The 16939-nt window shown below is 30.2% G+C and overlaps 5 protein-coding genes and 4 pseudogenes across 9 annotated transcripts, besides 1 other annotated feature; 4 read left to right on the top strand and 5 right to left on the bottom strand.

The window, feature by feature from the left end:
- Positions 1-14106: part of a mobile genetic element that runs on past the window's edge.
- Positions 185-1129, top strand: TVAGG3_0195040 (annotated as a pseudogene). Its single transcript has one exon. A coding segment is annotated over exon 1 (945 nt).
- Positions 1307-2188, top strand: TVAGG3_0195030 (annotated as a pseudogene). The gene has a single exon. A coding segment is annotated over exon 1 (882 nt).
- TVAGG3_0195020 (uncharacterized protein) lies at positions 3750-4013 on the top strand (the record flags this gene model as incomplete). Its single annotated transcript, XM_051226120.1, has 1 exon — positions 3750-4013. One exon carries the CDS (start codon positions 3750-3752, stop codon positions 4011-4013), a length of 264 nt encoding a protein of 87 aa, XP_051111106.1.
- TVAGG3_0195010 (phage plasmid primase P4 family) lies at positions 5563-6634 on the top strand (the record flags this gene model as incomplete). Its single annotated transcript, XM_051226119.1, has 1 exon — positions 5563-6634. A coding segment is annotated over one exon (1072 nt), but the record flags the coding sequence as incomplete, so codon positions are not given.
- TVAGG3_0195000 (keratin-associated protein family) lies at positions 8258-8938 on the bottom strand (the record flags this gene model as incomplete). Its single annotated transcript, XM_051226118.1, has 1 exon — positions 8258-8938. One exon carries the CDS (start codon positions 8936-8938, stop codon positions 8258-8260), a length of 681 nt encoding a protein of 226 aa, XP_051111104.1.
- Positions 9539-10499, bottom strand: TVAGG3_0194990 (uncharacterized protein; the record flags this gene model as incomplete). The annotated part of the gene is made up of 1 exon (XM_051226117.1): positions 9539-10499. A coding segment is annotated over one exon (961 nt), but the record flags the coding sequence as incomplete, so codon positions are not given.
- On the bottom strand, positions 11882-12380 carry TVAGG3_0194980 (annotated as a pseudogene). The gene has a single exon. A coding segment is annotated over exon 1 (499 nt).
- Positions 14107-14244: 138 nt separating the features above from the next.
- On the bottom strand, positions 14245-14650 carry TVAGG3_0194960 (annotated as a pseudogene). The gene has a single exon. A coding segment is annotated over exon 1 (406 nt).
- A 1535-nt stretch (positions 14651-16185) lies between these two features.
- On the bottom strand, positions 16186-16422 carry TVAGG3_0194950 (N-acetylmuramoyl-l-alanine amidase family; the record flags this gene model as incomplete). Its single annotated transcript, XM_051226116.1, has 1 exon — positions 16186-16422. One exon carries the CDS (start codon positions 16420-16422, stop codon positions 16186-16188), a length of 237 nt encoding a protein of 78 aa, XP_051111102.1.
- Positions 16423-16939: the final 517 nt, after the last annotated feature.

The following is a 16939-nucleotide window of genomic DNA, read 5'->3' as shown; positions in this document are numbered from 1 at the left end:
ATTCATTTTATTCAGCATTAACCAAGAAACTATATCAGATAGTGATTATCAAATATATCTCAATGATGCTAAAAATTTTGAGAATAGATTAGAATATTTTATTCATTATTGCAATAAAGACGTTGAAATTATGATTGACCCAATTGATAAAATTATTGAAGAAACATTTGTTTATAAAATTGACATGCTCCATAATCTTTCATTATCATCTAATGCATCAATGATTCGTTACGCTTAGCATATAAGACTTCAATCCTAACGAAACATATCCAGAAGAAGAAAATGTGGAATCAAGTTTTGAATTAACGAAAAAGTATTGGAAATATAAAATTGAATCATATAAGAAACAAGATGAAAAGGAAAAGAGATACCAAAAATAATGTTTCAATGGATGATATCAATATATCACGATTTAATCCTTTCATCTAAATGTAAAATGTGTGGTAAAGCGTTTACATATGCAAATAAACCAACATTGGATAGAATTGATAATGAAAAACCACATACTAAAGAAAATTGTCAGTTAATGTGTTGTTATTGCAATGTCGTAAAATCAAATAAAGATGAAGATGTTCAACGTTTAAGAATCAATTTAAGAAATTATGCATTAAAAAATAATTTACCAATGACTTTAGATTCAGTGGAAGCGTATCACATCCTCCGTAATGGAATTACTGGTGGTCTATCAAATGTTCAACATAGAGTAAATCTTAAAGGAATCACGCACATTAATAAACTTTCATATAGTCCAGAAACTAAAACAGTATCAAATGAGGACACTTCCAACATCATGACTCATTTCGTTGGTGTTGATTTCAATTCATTATATCCTTCATCATTTTCATCAAATCCTCATGATTTCATTCAATATACTGACCATAAAATGTATATGCCGGGAAGATTGAATGGTGTTATCATTTGTGATACAGCAACAAAGAAAGCAAAAGCTTTAGGAATTATTAGAAAGAAAAATACTTTATTCGTGGCTGAAGTAAAGGGTCACATTGATGAAAAATACATTAATGATTACATAAACTTTTTACCGATAATAAGAAACTTAGATATTATCACAGATGAAAAAACAATTGGCGGTTTTATGTATAATTACATGAAATCAAACAATCTACCAGTTGACCAGAAACAGAGAAAATTAACTCAGTTAGCATCAACACACAACCAATATCAACCATTTTCTTCTTATTATCTTTGGTATCTAATCGACAGATTTCATTTTATCATTGATGACATTCAATCAATTTTAACATTTACGAAAAACACTTGTTTTAATGAATTTGCGAACAAATTTATGAACGAAAGACAAAAGGCTGAATTAGAAGGAAATAAAGGAAAAAGTTTATTTTGCAAGATTTCGCTTAATGGATCATATGGTTACGATGCAATGAATACACAAAATTACGCAAAGACTAAAATAATGAATGCACAGAAGTCACGCGTTGCATGTATGTCAAATAAGTTTAAAAACATAAGAGAAATAGGTGAGGATACATATCAACTGATGCTTAAAGATAGATTTTATAGATGTGAAACATGTTTACAAGAGGCATTCTTCACTTTAGATAATGCAAATACTGGTATTTGGTTTTCATTTATGATTTTATGTATAAATGCATGAATGTTAATCGTTTTCATTTCATTGAAGGTGATACTGATTCATCTTATTGGGCAATCGCTGGCGACCAAATCTTCCTAACACTCAAGCATTTCAAGCAATTGTTACCGATAAACAATTTTATGATAAAAACATTTTCAAATTCGCACCATTTGATTTCTTCTGTTTTGATGAGAAATTTAAACCTAAATTAAAGAATAAAGCTGAAGAAAAAGCACATGAGAAGAAGTTATTGGGTTTAGCAATTGAGAAACAAGGTGATAACATGGTTGCTTTATGCCTAAGTGTTATACATCATTCAACGGAATGATTGGTGAAGACTCCTTCAAAAAGATTGCACAAAAAATGAAAGGTGTTAGTTTACGACAAAATAAGCAATTAACACCTAAAAATTATTTGGATATAATAAATGATAAAGTGATATTTGATGGTCAAAATATTAATTTACAACTTAAAAATGGGTCAATGACTCGCTTAACAATTGGTAAGACTGCATTAACAGGAGCACACACTAAGGCTGTATGTTGTGAAAATGGATGTTGTATGCCATTTATTTAAAACACTTATTTTATTTTTATATAAATGAATAGCGTAGATTTAAAAATTTAATTGATGATTTAGTATTTAATCAAAATTTTCTTAATTATTATGAATTAAAAGCATATCTCCAAAAATATAATAACAATATAACGGGTGATGATATGGAATATTATTATCCATATTATAAAAATGAAATTTTGAAATATCATAATAAAATAATTTCTGAAATTAAAGACAAAATTAAAAATAATGAATATTCAAAGGGAAAAACTAAATCACAACTTAAACAGTTGAAAGATTTCAAAAATAAAGTATTAACAGAAGAAGATATTGATGAATTATATAAATTATATAATCCTGAGCCACAAAAAAAAGGAACAAAAACAAAAGGTGCAAAACACCCAGGTTCAGCAGCTCATAAATGATGCACAAGCTTTAATTTATGATTCATTAGTTAAACCACATTCAGCCCGACTTTTAAATGAAGATCAACTTTTGGAATTCATCCTTCAACATAAACTCGAAGCGGGAAAGTATATCAAACCTTTATATACAGCATATTTAAAACAAATGAATAGAATACATCCAGAATTAATGAAGGGGGGAATGAAATCCAAAATCAAAGCAGATAAAATTAAACCACTTGCAACACCAAAACCTCCAACAGTAGTACCTCCTCCTCCTTCAGTTAATCCTTCATCATTCACTTTATTATATCCATTTCAAACATTAAAGAAACAAAAAGATTTTAAAAAGGGTTTCAAGATATTAAATAAACCAATTGACCCGAAAATTCAACCATTAAAAGAAAAATTTAGTCGTCCATCATTTGCACCATATCCATATTCATACGAAATCGATCATCTGGAATATTCAAAAGGAAATATTACTTATTTATTTGCCATTAACATTAACACTAGATATTTATATTGCATTCCGGTGAAAGGGAAAACAGAACAGGAAACAAGAAGAGCTATACAATACTTACTAGATCATGAAAGAGTAGATAATATCAGGGGTGATGGTGATAAAGGATTTCAGGCAGTTATGACTCATTATTTCCCACAAATTAATTTTTACTTCTCATCCTCTCCATATACGTTTCATAATAAAATAGTTGATGCGGTAATGAGAACTCTTAGAGATGCGTTAGGGGTTAACGGTCAGATATACTGGGATGGAAATCATGACTCCATCATACAGCAGTTAGTATATTATTACAATAATACATGGCATAGAACTATTAACATGAAACCAGTGGAAATGAAAAATGATATTTCAAAAGAATGGGAATATATTAGAAAGCAAATGGAAAGGTTGAATGATGTTAAACGTGAACAAATTAATTCGGGGCTCATGAATTTTAAACAAGGGGATAAAGTTTTGATTCATCTCGATTATGGAAAAACTGATAAATCAATGACAAAAAGAAGACGAAGATTTGACACAATAGCTGAATTTGTTAGATATATTAACGGCAATGTATTAGTTGAAGTTGACAATAAATTAATAGAAATTCCGATTTATTTTATTACTCCATTATATTTAAATAATATTTAATTTTTTTATTTCGTAAGAAATGAGTGACAACAAAGCAGTCAAGAGTCCAGACGATGAATATAAAAAGAAACTAAACAGAATTAAATCAAAAATATGTTATTACAAAAAGAAGCCGCAATGTGGTGGGGTTGAAAACGATAAAGAAATAATCGAAAAATTAGAAACTTACCGTTCAATCCTTAAACTGAGTGAAGCAAAAATAAAAGAATTTAATAGAATAAATAAATTGATTGGAAGAGATGAATTTAATAAAGATGAATTTTTAAACTCAATCCAAATTTAATTTTTATTCCTCTTCGACAACATCTCTCTTTCCATCATTACTGCATAACCGCATTTTCTCAGTTTTAGTGGTTTGTTATTTTTAGCAAGTTCTCGCATCATTTTTATCATTTCCTCCCTTGTTATGATTCGTGGTAAATTTTGAGCTTGTGGGGTATTCATTTATGATAAAATAAAAATTTGATGTTATCGTTATTTTATCATGAATTATTTTTGAAGAACTGTAGGTGCTACCATGTTGTCATGTTGACGACATGACATTGTGTCAACAACACGAGAGGAAGGCAGTTATGAATTATTTTTGAAGAACTGTAGGTGCTACCATGTTACCATGTGCTACCAGGTCAACTAACTTCTTTTAAAAAATGAGACAACATGACATTTAGACAACAACATAGGAGGAAGGCAGTTATGAATTATTTTTGAAGAACTGTAGGTGCTACCATGTTGTCATGTTGACGACATGACATTGTGTCAACAACACGAGAGGAAGGCAGTTATGAATTATTTTTGAAGAACTGTAGGTGCTACCATGTTACCATGTGCTACCAGGTCAACTAACTTCTTTTAAAAAATGAGACAACATGACATTTAGACAACAACATAGGAGGAAGGCAGTTATGAATTATTTTTGAAGAACTGTAGGTGCTACCATGTTGTCATGTGACGACATGACATTGTGTCAACAACACGAGAGGAAGGCAGTTATGAATTATTTTTGAAGAACTGTAGGTGCTACCATGTTACCATGTGCTACCAGGTCAACTAACTTCTTTTAAAAAATGAGACAACATGACATTTAGACAACAACATAGGAGGAAGGCAGTTATGAATTATTTTTGAAGAACTGTAGGTGCTACCATGTTGTCATGTTGACGACATGACATTGTGTCAACAACACGAGAGGAAGGCAGTTATGAATTATTTTTGAAGAACTGTAGGTGCTACCATGTTACCATGTGCTACCAGGTCAACTAACTTCTTTTAAAAAATGAGACAACATGACATTTAGACAACAACATAGGAAATTTGATACAGCCCAAAAATAAGGTTAGTTTTAAAATTATTTTTATTTTTTTATTCCTATATAAATGACAGCAACAAACAGCAACAGCACCTATATCGTTTCTGATGAAAAAGTTATTGATTCATTAGTTGAGGAATTAGTTGTGGCAGAAACTAAAACCCTCAACGAAAGAATTGGTGAAAACAAGATTGATTTACATAACTACCTCAAACACGATGGAGGAAGAGGAAGGAAAACTGGTATGGCTTTATTAGTAAATAAAATTTCAAATTTAACGATTATAGATGTTGATATCAATAAATCGTACAATGATGAACTTAAAGAAACAGTTAGAAAAGACATTTTATCAAAACTTTCGGATAAAGATGTTATCGTTAAAACCGCTTCAGGAGGTCTTCACATTTATTGCAACACTAATTTCTTCTATTCAACCTCGAACAGAATGATTAAATGTTATTCCTGCAATGATTATGATATCGATATCATGACTTCAATGGATGATTCAAAGCGTTCATTAGTGGTTATGGCTGATTCAAGAGTTCGCAAGAATGCATCAGAACCAATCAATACATACTCATTCATTCGTGGAAGTTATGATTCAACATTAACCAGAACAGTGAATGATATATTAAATGATTTGAATATTAAGGTAAGAGTTGAACAGAAGAACGAAGAAATAAAGACTATCATGAATGAAAACAAAGATGTAAACATTGACGATAAACTTGCCCAGAGCATAGTTGATGGCATCAGTGATTTTGAAGTACATAATGACGGTGGAAACATGAATTTAGAAAAAGAAGTTACATTATTCACACTGTTTCAAGCTATTAATTCGTTACCTAATCATTTAATTAATGAAGCATACGATAACGTTTATAACTTCTGCAGTTTAACAGAAAATGCAAAAAGTAATTTTGAAAAAGCACGTGATAGATATGCACATTTAATGACTTCTCCATTTGTTTTGGTAAAGATTCTAAAACTTTATCAAAAGGAATATTATGATGAATATGTTTTACCTTTATTACGTAAGCCAAAAATAACATTTGATATAAAACTTGATGACTCGTTTTTGATAACAGATATTAGACGTAAAGCTGAAAATCATCAGTATAAAAACAGTTCTGAAGTAATTGAGGATTTATCACGTGTCATTCGTTTTGTAGATTGTGGAAACAAATACTTCATTCAAAAAGACTATAATATTCATGATAAAATGAATCAAATATCATTCGTTCTTCAATCAAACATGAAAGAGTCACTCAAAATGATTAAATTATTTAAAGAAGAAGGTAAAACAATAACAGCATGGGACGTACTATTAAATCAATTGTCTTCATTAACCGTTAAGGGTGTTTGCTTTAAATCTGATTCCCCAGATGTTTTCTCAACGTTTCAAGGTTATAAATACAACATTCTCGAAAAAACAGATTACTCAAAAATTGAGATGTTTATGAATTTCATTAATGAAGCCATTTGTGATAATAACGATGAAGTGTATAAATATCTACTCGGCTGGATTGCATCAATGATTCAACATCCTGGAATCAAGAATGAAACAGCAATTATTTTGAAAGGACTTCAGGGAACAGGTAAAAACAGATTCACAGACATTATTTCTGAACTTCTCGCTGGTTATTCATGCAAAAACATTACTGAAATAAGTGAGTTAACGGGTAATTTCAACTCAGTAGTTGAAAATAAAATGTTTCTTGTACTTAATGAACTCAAGAATGTTGGTGAAGACAGACTCGCAAACTTCAACGCTTTGAAATCAATTATAACGGATAATGAGATTAGAATTAATGAAAAGAATCAACCCAGAAGAACTGCTCAGAATGTTGCCAATTTCATTTTCGTAACTAATAACGTCTACCCTGTCAAAATTGAAGTTGGAGACAGAAGATACGTAGTTTTAAGGGTTAATGGTAAATTCAAAGGTCAATTTGATTACTTCAAGAATTTAATGGATTCATGCACTAAGGAATTTTATGATAATTTACTGACGTATTTTATCAATTACGACCTTTCATCATTTAATGTACGAATCATACCGATGACTGAAGCCAAACAAGATTTAATTGAATTATCAACAAATCCTTTAGATGTATGGATAAATACACATTATGATGAATTGTGTGCAGGTATGACGTGTAAAAATGCTCTATTCTGCAAACCATCAGACATGAAAGACAAGAATTTTCAAATGAGCATTAAGGATAAATGTGATAGGAAACATAGAAGAATAGACGATAAACAAACATGGTGTTATGTTTTGAAAGAAGAAATGAAAGGATTATATAAACAGGTTGAACTAAACGATAATGAGGATTCATTTACTGACGATGAAATACCTGTAAATGAAGCTTTAAGTAAATGATTTGAATTTATTTTTGCCTTCCTCCTATGTTGTTGTCTAAATGTCATGTTGTCTCATTTTTTAAAAGAAGTTAGTTTACCTGGTAGCACCCGGTAACATGGTAGCACCTACAGTTCTTCAAAAATAATTAATTATTGAATAACCGGAAACCATTAACGTAAACATTATTTTTGGATCATTTACACTCATTAACGATGAAGAAGTCATGACAAAACATTTACACTCATGTTTGACAAAACATTTACACTCATGTTTGACAAAACATTTACGATGAAATCATCATGACAAAACATTTACACTCATGTTTGACAAAACATTTACACTCATGTTTGACAAAACATTTACGTAAACATTTATTTCCTGTGTTGTTGTCTAAATGTCATGTTGTCTCATTTTTTAAAAGAAGTTAGTTGACCTGGTAGTACATGACAACATGGCAGCACCTACAGTTCTTCAAAAATAATTCATAACTGCCTTCCTCCTGTGTTGTTGTCTAAATGTCATGTTGTCTCATTTTTTAAAAGAAGTTAGTTTACCTGGTAGCACCCGGTAACATGGTAGCACCTACAGTTCTTCAAAAATAATTCATAACTGCCTTCCTCCTGTGTTGTTGACACAATGTCATGTCGTCAACATGACAACATGGTAGCACCTACAGTTCTTCAAAAATAATTCATAACTGCCTTCCTCCTGTGTTGTTGTCTAAATGTCATGTTGTCTCATTTTTTAAAAGAAGTTAGTTTACCTGGTGCACCTCCACATATGGTAGCCCCTCATTTATTCAAAAATTCTGTAATTTCATTAATGAGGTATGCTGAATTGGAGCTCGGGACTTTCAATCCGTCCGAAACCATGCATAAACTGTCATATAAGGCGGCATGTAATCTTTACTCTGTCCCGTCGTTTGTGTATATCCTGAAACATTATGTGTATGATTACCTGAACCCTGTGTATCGTTCCAGTAACAATTAATAGCAAATTTAACGTCATCTTTAACATCATATCCTTTACCTTTTGTCATTCCTGACCAATCCCAATATCTATGCTTATGCCATCCTGCTTCGGTTGTGTTTAAATTAACGTAATGACTGTGAGCAGGTAAATTTTCACCCGTAATTGTTTTACTTCCACCGGTTTGTTTTGATGAGTTTGTACAATATAAAAAACGATCGGTTATCTGCTGCCATGTACCAAATCCAAATAATGTTGATGGATTTGTTGAATTCATTGATGTATATATTGAACCAATGGGGTAAATCATTTCAAACATTGTATTTAACTCAGTATTAACCCATTCCTTATCTGCTTTCTTCTTTAACTCAGTATTAACCCATTCCTTATCTGCTTTCTTCTTTAACTCAGTATTAACCCATTCCTTATCTGCTTTCTTCTTTAACTCAGTATTAACCCATTCCTTATCTGCTTTCTTATTTAATCCATTATGAATATTGAATTTATTATATAATATTGAAATCGTGTAAGAAGTTAAAATTGGTATTGTCATCAATATTAACATATTATTTTTGAAAATTGCTTTTTTAACATCTTGAAATTTTGTGATTTCAGACCAATTTTTTCCATCACTACTGATATTTACTAAATCACCACATCCAAAAGCAATGAAATACCCATCAATATAAAACAAATTTGTAAATCTATAATTTCGAGTAAATTTTGGAGTGAATGAATAAACCAATTCCCAATTTGGTGTTTTCTCTGGATCCTGTGAAAAATCTTGTGATAAATAAATATGTCTGTTATAACTTACAGGATATGAATAACATACTACCTGAAACAAGAACACAAACATTTGAAGCATAACATAAAGCTTCAATGTCTCCATCAGCTTGAAAAATTTGTTCAAAACGACCAAATGGTATTGAATATGATCTATAAATTTTATCATTTTGTAGGATAAAACACATGTTGTTAATGTAATACCATTTACTTGTATAATCAATTTTCAAATCTGATGACATCATACTAAACATATAATAATTTATCCCATCCTCACTAATGAAAATTTGATTGACTTCATAAATTAGTACCCATTTATTATTAACACATCTAATAGGATTATTTGGATATTTAAATTTAACATCTTGATTTAAATTACATTTGAACCATTGGATACAATCGAATGAATAACAAGGGCAAAAATCATCTCCAACCGTTATCATTCCCATAAATTTGCCGTTATTATATTCAACATAAAAAATTCTTGGATTAATGATTGGCTCTCGTGTATCAGGATTCAAAACGGATGGAGTAAATGATTCATAGTTTTTAAAATCATTTGTTTTAAAATAATAAAGCACTCCGCCTGTATAAAATAAATACATGGTCACTCCATCGAAACATAACCATTCAATATCTTCAAATGTTTTATCTGATGATTTCATAAAATTTAAAAATGGTGGGGTAAAATAGACCTCCGATTGTTTTATTTCTTCATTAACAAATGATATATCAGCTTTCTTTGCTAACTCGGTATCAACGTATTCCTTATCTGCCTTCTTATTTAACTCATCATTAACATAAGTTTTATCTGCTTTAAGGTCTAAACATCCTGAAACCCATCCTGTATCAGCTTTAGTTTTTAAAATCTTTGATGTCCGTTCATGATACCATTCAACCATTTCTTTAATTTTTTCATATATTTCATTATCTTTTTCATCCACATATTCCTTATCCGCCTTCTTCACTAACACACTATCCACATATTCCTTATCTGCTTTCTTCATTATGTCATTTAGGAAACCTTTTATGAATTCCTCATTTAAATTAAATCTTCCAATCTTCAAAACTTTAGGAAATGCATTTAATGCGTAATATCTTTGTTCTTCTGGTGGAATTGATGTTATATCATCCGTTATACCTTTAATTTTTGAATTCATAAATAAAATTTCTTTTATATTTGATATCACCGCACCACCTTTGCAAACGAATTCAAAATGGTCATTTTTCAATACTATCTCCAAATCTCCATATTTCAACCTTTGCGTTTGTTCTGCCGTCTTTGAATTATATGCATATGTGGCGTATGTAATGGTCTGTGGTTGCTGTTGTTTAATCATTTATTACGATTTAAAAATAAATATTTAATCCGTTATCTCATCAGCTATTTTTTCTATTTGAAATTGCCATAATATTTCATTCATAAATTCTAAATCACAATCAAATAGGTCAGTTATTCTAAATTTAATATTTGATAAATCTTTTGAATGAAGAATAAATGAATTCCCGGATAATTGAAATGGATATGATAAAGAAAATATGTTTAAGTTGATGGATAAAATGTTTTGTATTGATGGGTAAGAGTTAGGGTCTAATGTTTGATGTGAAAATCTCATTGGGGTATTAACTTTATCACATTTGATTAAAATGAAATTGGAACCAGTGTCAGAATACAAAACATCCCCAACATCTTTTTCAAAATTTAATATCCCCAACAATGAACGAAGACGAGGAGTACAAAATTTAATTTTCAGCGGAAATTTAATAAGGTTATTTATTTCATCAAGTTCAAAAAGTTTATCAGGTTTTGATTTAAAATTTTCTTCATACCATACGATAAATGATTCATTTAAATAACTTAAAATTGTGTTAATATCCCTCACTATCACATTATTTATATACATATCATACGTTTTTTCATGGTCATCTTTAATAAATGATATATAATCTGAAGGGTCTAAAAGAATGGGATTAAATTTACCACTCACAGAAACGAGAGTAACATTATAAATTCCACTAACTGTTAAATTTAATTCACACTATTATTCGAAATAATATTGATAATTGACTTTTTTATTACGATTAAAAATATGGTAAAGCGTTATTTTCCAGTGATAAATAAAACTAGAATAAGATTACCTCAAGAATTCATAAATTCAACGAATAAGAAATTCATTCATGTTATAAATTTTAGTGTTTTCAGAAAATATGAGTCGATGTCATATTCATCATCAGGTTATATTTCACTTCATTCAAATTTAGTTCAATCAAACCCATATAATGACCATTTCATAAGATTTTCAGATGGTATTAAAAATGTAATTGATAGATTAAAATATGAACAGATTGACAATATCGAATTTTTGGAATTTTGGTTTAAATATCCCGATGGAAAAAAGATTGAAGTTAAAGATAAAGCAGATACTATAACAAAAACAATTACAATGACTGATCCGGATAGTGGGGAACAAAAAGAAATAAAACAAACGATAGAAACTGGTGAAAGGTCAATTATTATCGATTATGATTCAAAGGATTATTATTCGATAATGTTAATGCTTGAATATTAAATAGCCTTAACAAAGAATTTTTCAAGTGATATTTTATATTCATCAACTATTTTATTATAAATATCATTATATGTTAAATGAAGTTCAGTTGTTGTTCCGTTCTTTGATATCTTAATTGTGCTAATATCCTTTATAGGATTTATTTTTGCAACTGTTCCGCAGCATGAAACCTCATCATCTATGAAAAATTGAATCTTCACGTCTGAATCTTGAACATCACAAAGAATGGCGATAATGTGAATTAATGATTCATAAGGTAAAATAATTAAACCGGATTGGTCAATTAAATTTATTATTGAATCATAATTATCAGTTATGATATCGCGATATATTTTCATTAATTCAGAATTAATGTCTATTTTATATGGGTTATCAAGTGGTGCTGGGTATGTTGGATAAGTGGGAATTTCAACAGGTTCTTTACCGGTTCAGATAAAATGATTGGGTCTCCATCTTCTTTATTTTGCTCCTCCTCTTTTTCGGTAAGTCACGAGTTAATAAATTTGGTTGAGTTGCTGACCTTGTTAATTCAGGACTAACATTAACTTTAACATTTTGAATAATTCGTGATTTATCATCATTTACATTATAACCAACCGTAATCTCTGCTTTTGCGTTTGTGTTCTTTTGACTTGTGAAACGTCTTCTCATTTATAATTGAATAAAAAAAAGAAAAATATATTTAAAGTTTTATTTAGTTGTTACGGTAATATCCCAAGGTTCATCCTTGTTTGCTTATACTTTCTTTGTAACTGCACCAATTATGTTATTGATAATGGTTTGAGTTTCTTCCAGTCTTATTTTATCATTTACAATATCTTTAATCATTTCATTACATGCATTCTTAAAACCATCCGATTTTTCTAATTTACGTCTATCACTTTCTTTAATTAAATCAAAGTTATAACCTTGTTGAGAATAAAGTGGTTTCTTTATCAATTCCTTGAACGCTTCTGAAAGTGAAGATGAAGAAATTCTTGCCACTTGAATTGGTTTAAATTCTGCTTTCATTGCTTCTTTCTGTTCATTGAACACTGGATCGAATAAAGCAACTTTAAAGAATTTCTTAGCTGGAATTTCAGGTCTAAATTTGCATATTGACCATCAAACTGATTAACATATCGTGGTAATCCATCCGGTCCCTCTTCAATAGCGTTTAATTCTTCATTGAAATAAGAATATGGATTATGACGGTATGAAAGAATTGGTCCATCTTTACTGTCTCCGATATGTTGTTTAACAGCTTTTCCATTTTCATCAAATTGCATAGGATAACGTTCATTATATGCTTTACGTTTAGGATAATCCGTCATTGTTAATTTATACCCATTTATGACTTTAATATTTCCTTGACCATCAGTAACAAAGACTTCATTTATTCCATCAGGCTTTCCATTTGGTCCTGTAATGTCTGCTTCATGTGCTTCCCAATTTGGTCCATGACGTTTGGCATATGCTTGAGCTTCTGGTAATGTTAAAACGTTTCTCATTTGTTTAACATCCTTTTGAAGACCGGCAACAATGTGGACTAATTCTTTCATTCCGTCTGGAACTTTCATAGTTCTATTATATGCACCCTTTTTGTTTGTTCCTTGTTTTAATGGAACCTGTAGAAGATTTGCAATTTCTGTCATGTTTAATTATAAATAAAAAATAAAAATTAATTATAAAAAAGTTATTCGAATTTAATGGAACCTTTATTTAAATCAACTATTATTTTTCCATGTTCTCCTAATTGTTGATATTGTGTGTAAAGTTCATTAATGCTCATTGGTAAATTCACTTGATAAAGCATAACGTTCAACTGTTGACGACTAAAACCACTGAAAATGAAAAGGGTGGACAGGTTTGATTTAATGTTTGTGCTTAATGCTTTAAAGTATTGAACAGCCATAAAGAATGAACACTGAATGTGTCGACATTGAGTTAATAATTGATTAAAATATGATTTCTCATTAGTTATTAGTTTTGATTTCACGGCATCATCTAGAAAAATTAGTGAATGCAAAAATTCTTTATCAAAATTTGAAATAGAAAGTGTTTCAAATAATTCATCCCGTTGTTTATCAATAATTTTATCCTCTAATCCTTGCTTCTTGATTGTATTATATAACTCTTTATACATTAAAAAGTTTTTTAAATAATCTTCTGCTTCTTCTTGTGATAAATAAATAATTGGAATTTTTATTAAATGCTTTAATGATTCAAATGTATCATCTGAAGGTGAACCTGAACGGTTGATATAAATTAACACATGAGAATAAGGTGAAGTGTTAGCAATAATGATAATTTGTTTTAATATCGTTAATGTTTTACCTTTATTTTGTTTACCAATTGCTGCAGTGATTGAATTTAAGTAACATTCAGAATATGGAATTTTCATTAATTTTTCCTTAGATAGAGCATTTCTATTATCACTCAATGCTTCATTAATCATATCATCTACGTATGTATTATATACTCCTGCTAATTCTTCAGAATTGAAATCCATTTAATCAAAAATAAATTTATAATTTTAAACATTTCTATTCATCAATATTTCATCATATGAACTTCTATACTGTGGTGGTGTACCTGTTGGATGATATTTCAAACCTTCATCCGGTGTCCATGTCCAATATGTAGTCCTAGTAAACCAAACCTGAGGAGGATTTGTCACCTTTGAACAGTAAGTGTCATTTTCACCCTGAATGATTGGATAAGCTTTCACTTGTACTGTAACTTGTGAGTTGAAAGTTTCTAATCCATCAAAGAATATACCCGCTCCATCACGTTGAACTGGAATAGTGCATAAGAATGAAGTTTGGTCTTTCCATGTTCTAGCTAATGGCGCCATTATCATCATTCAGTGGTCTAGTTAATGAGTCCTCGTATTCTTCTGTGCATTCATTCACTCCATCTAAATCAGAAGCTTGAAGCATACGTGTAAAGAATATGTCACCCACTGTGGTCATCGCTTGATCGGGGAAGTTTCTGGAATCTATAGTGACCTGAGACCTCGAAGCATTGGATTTTCTAAAACCGTTCTTTGCATTGCATTCTTCGGAAATGTTAACACAACATCTGTAACATTATGAAGAGCGTATGAGAAATCAGAACTGATACCTTCAGGAGTGATGCAACCTCCATTTAGTGAACGAACGTCAATATGTTGAGCTGGAATCATGAATGGATCTTCCTTACTGAATAAACGTGGTATTGCTTTAACTGATTCTTCAATTAAACCGTATCCTGGTGTAATGCATTTATCCTCTAAAACTTCCATCTTTGTGCATGAAATAATAACGTCTTCAACTGTTGCGTCAGCAGATGTAGCGGCTAAGCTTGTAATTAATTTTGCAGGAAGTCCGATTTGTTGGAATTTGCGATCGTATTTATAAACATGATTCATAATCTTTTCATAATTTTCATCAGTTATCTTTTCATAAACGTAATTTTGTAAATCAGCAACTCTTAACGGGTCAACCTGACAAAATACCAAAGTATCCCTGAAAACATAATATTTCAAAATGATTTCACCAAATGATTTGGGATAATCATCGAACGCCTGAAATGCTAACAAATCATTTACCGGAATAATCATATCAAAAGTGACATCAACTTCTTCATTTGCTTTCTTGAAAACTTCTGAAGGGTCAATATATTTACCACATACTGAGTTATCATATTTTTGAACATTATTATATAACGAATGAACAAACTTTTTAACTTTCCTTTCTGATTTTGGTTTATATGTTGCAAATGCGAAAGATTCACGGGCGCAATCCATCTGAAGATAACCGGCATCACCTCTTTCGGTTTCTACTTCTAATTGTTTAAAGCTTTGATTTGATGATTTGTAACCAACGAATAAACGCATGCATTTAAAAGCGGCATCACATGTGAAAGCTTTATTTGAAACTAGAGTTGCTTTAACTTTGCGTTTAATATATGTGTCACCTAATTGGTTCACATCATGAGCCGGATTTGTAATTCTTAAATGAGTTTGTTTATCATCAAAATATGGAGTATCAGAGTCATAGCATGAACTTTCAAGTTCTCTATAATATCTTCTACCGTCATTCTTTGCGAATATTTCATTTATCTTTTCGAATGAATGAAATACATTTCCATTAATTGGTTTAGTGTTTGGCACCAAATAGTTAGTCGTCATTTATGATGAAATAAAAAAATCAAAATTAAAAGATGAAAATGAATTTTTAATTTTAATGAAATAATCAACTATGGCTGCAGGATTCTTTAAAAAGTTATGGGATAAAGTAAAAAGAGGAGCGCATAAAGTTTGGGAAACAATGAAGAAGGGAGCAAATTGGATATTTAAGAATAAAGAAGCAATTAGTGACGTTGCAGAACAAATAGCACCTAATGTTCCGGTAAGGGAAGTATTAAATAAAGGAGATAAAGTTTATCGTCGACTACAACCGATATTGAGATAAAAATAATATTTATTTTTCCACTACTTTCCTCCTATTTTATTAAGTATTCCTTCAGCAATTCCACCAACTGCGTTACCTGCTTGTGCTCCCATCGCTGGATTACCTGCTTTAGCACCTAATACTCCACCTATGATAGTTCCTGCCGTTTTCGCTACTGGTGCCAAAAAGTTTGCAATGGGTTTAATAATCTTTTGATGAACCCAACTTGCAGCTTTCTTAATTCCTTCCCATAACTTTTTAAAGAATCCTGCCGCCATTTCTGATTTAATATTAATTAAAAAATATATTTCATCACTTATATTCTAATTTTTATTTAATGATAAATGAAACCGATTTTAAAAATAAATGAAACAGAGGAGGAAGAAATAAATGAGTGTCAAGATGTTCAAAATAAAATAAACATTGTTAAACCCATTACTGAAACAAAAATTTTTTCATCTGTTGAAGAATTTAATGACTATTATGCTAATAATAAAAAATTATTTGAAGAATTGACAACATGTAAATTGAATAAAATGTTTAAAGTTGATGGATTCAAAATTTCAAAAATAAAAGGTGTTGTTAGTTTAAAATCTATTCCTCAATCAAGAATCACCTCATTAATGAAAATTGATGATTTAACAAAAAGAATAGAAATTATTGAAGAAAGAATAAATCAAATAATTGATTTCATAAATCATGACTCGTTGAGCCCGGGTCCTTAAAGTTCAAGACACAAAGTGCCCAGGACTTAAAGTCCAAGGCACAAAGTGCCCAGGACTTAAAGTCCATCAC

Source organism: Trichomonas vaginalis, chromosome IV, assembly GCF_026262505.1.
Source record: "Trichomonas vaginalis G3 chromosome IV, whole genome shotgun sequence".
Lineage (NCBI taxonomy): Eukaryota > Parabasalia > Trichomonadida > Trichomonadidae > Trichomonas > Trichomonas vaginalis.
Note: the sequence above shows the minus strand (reverse complement) of the source record. Positions and strands in the feature narration are given on the sequence as shown.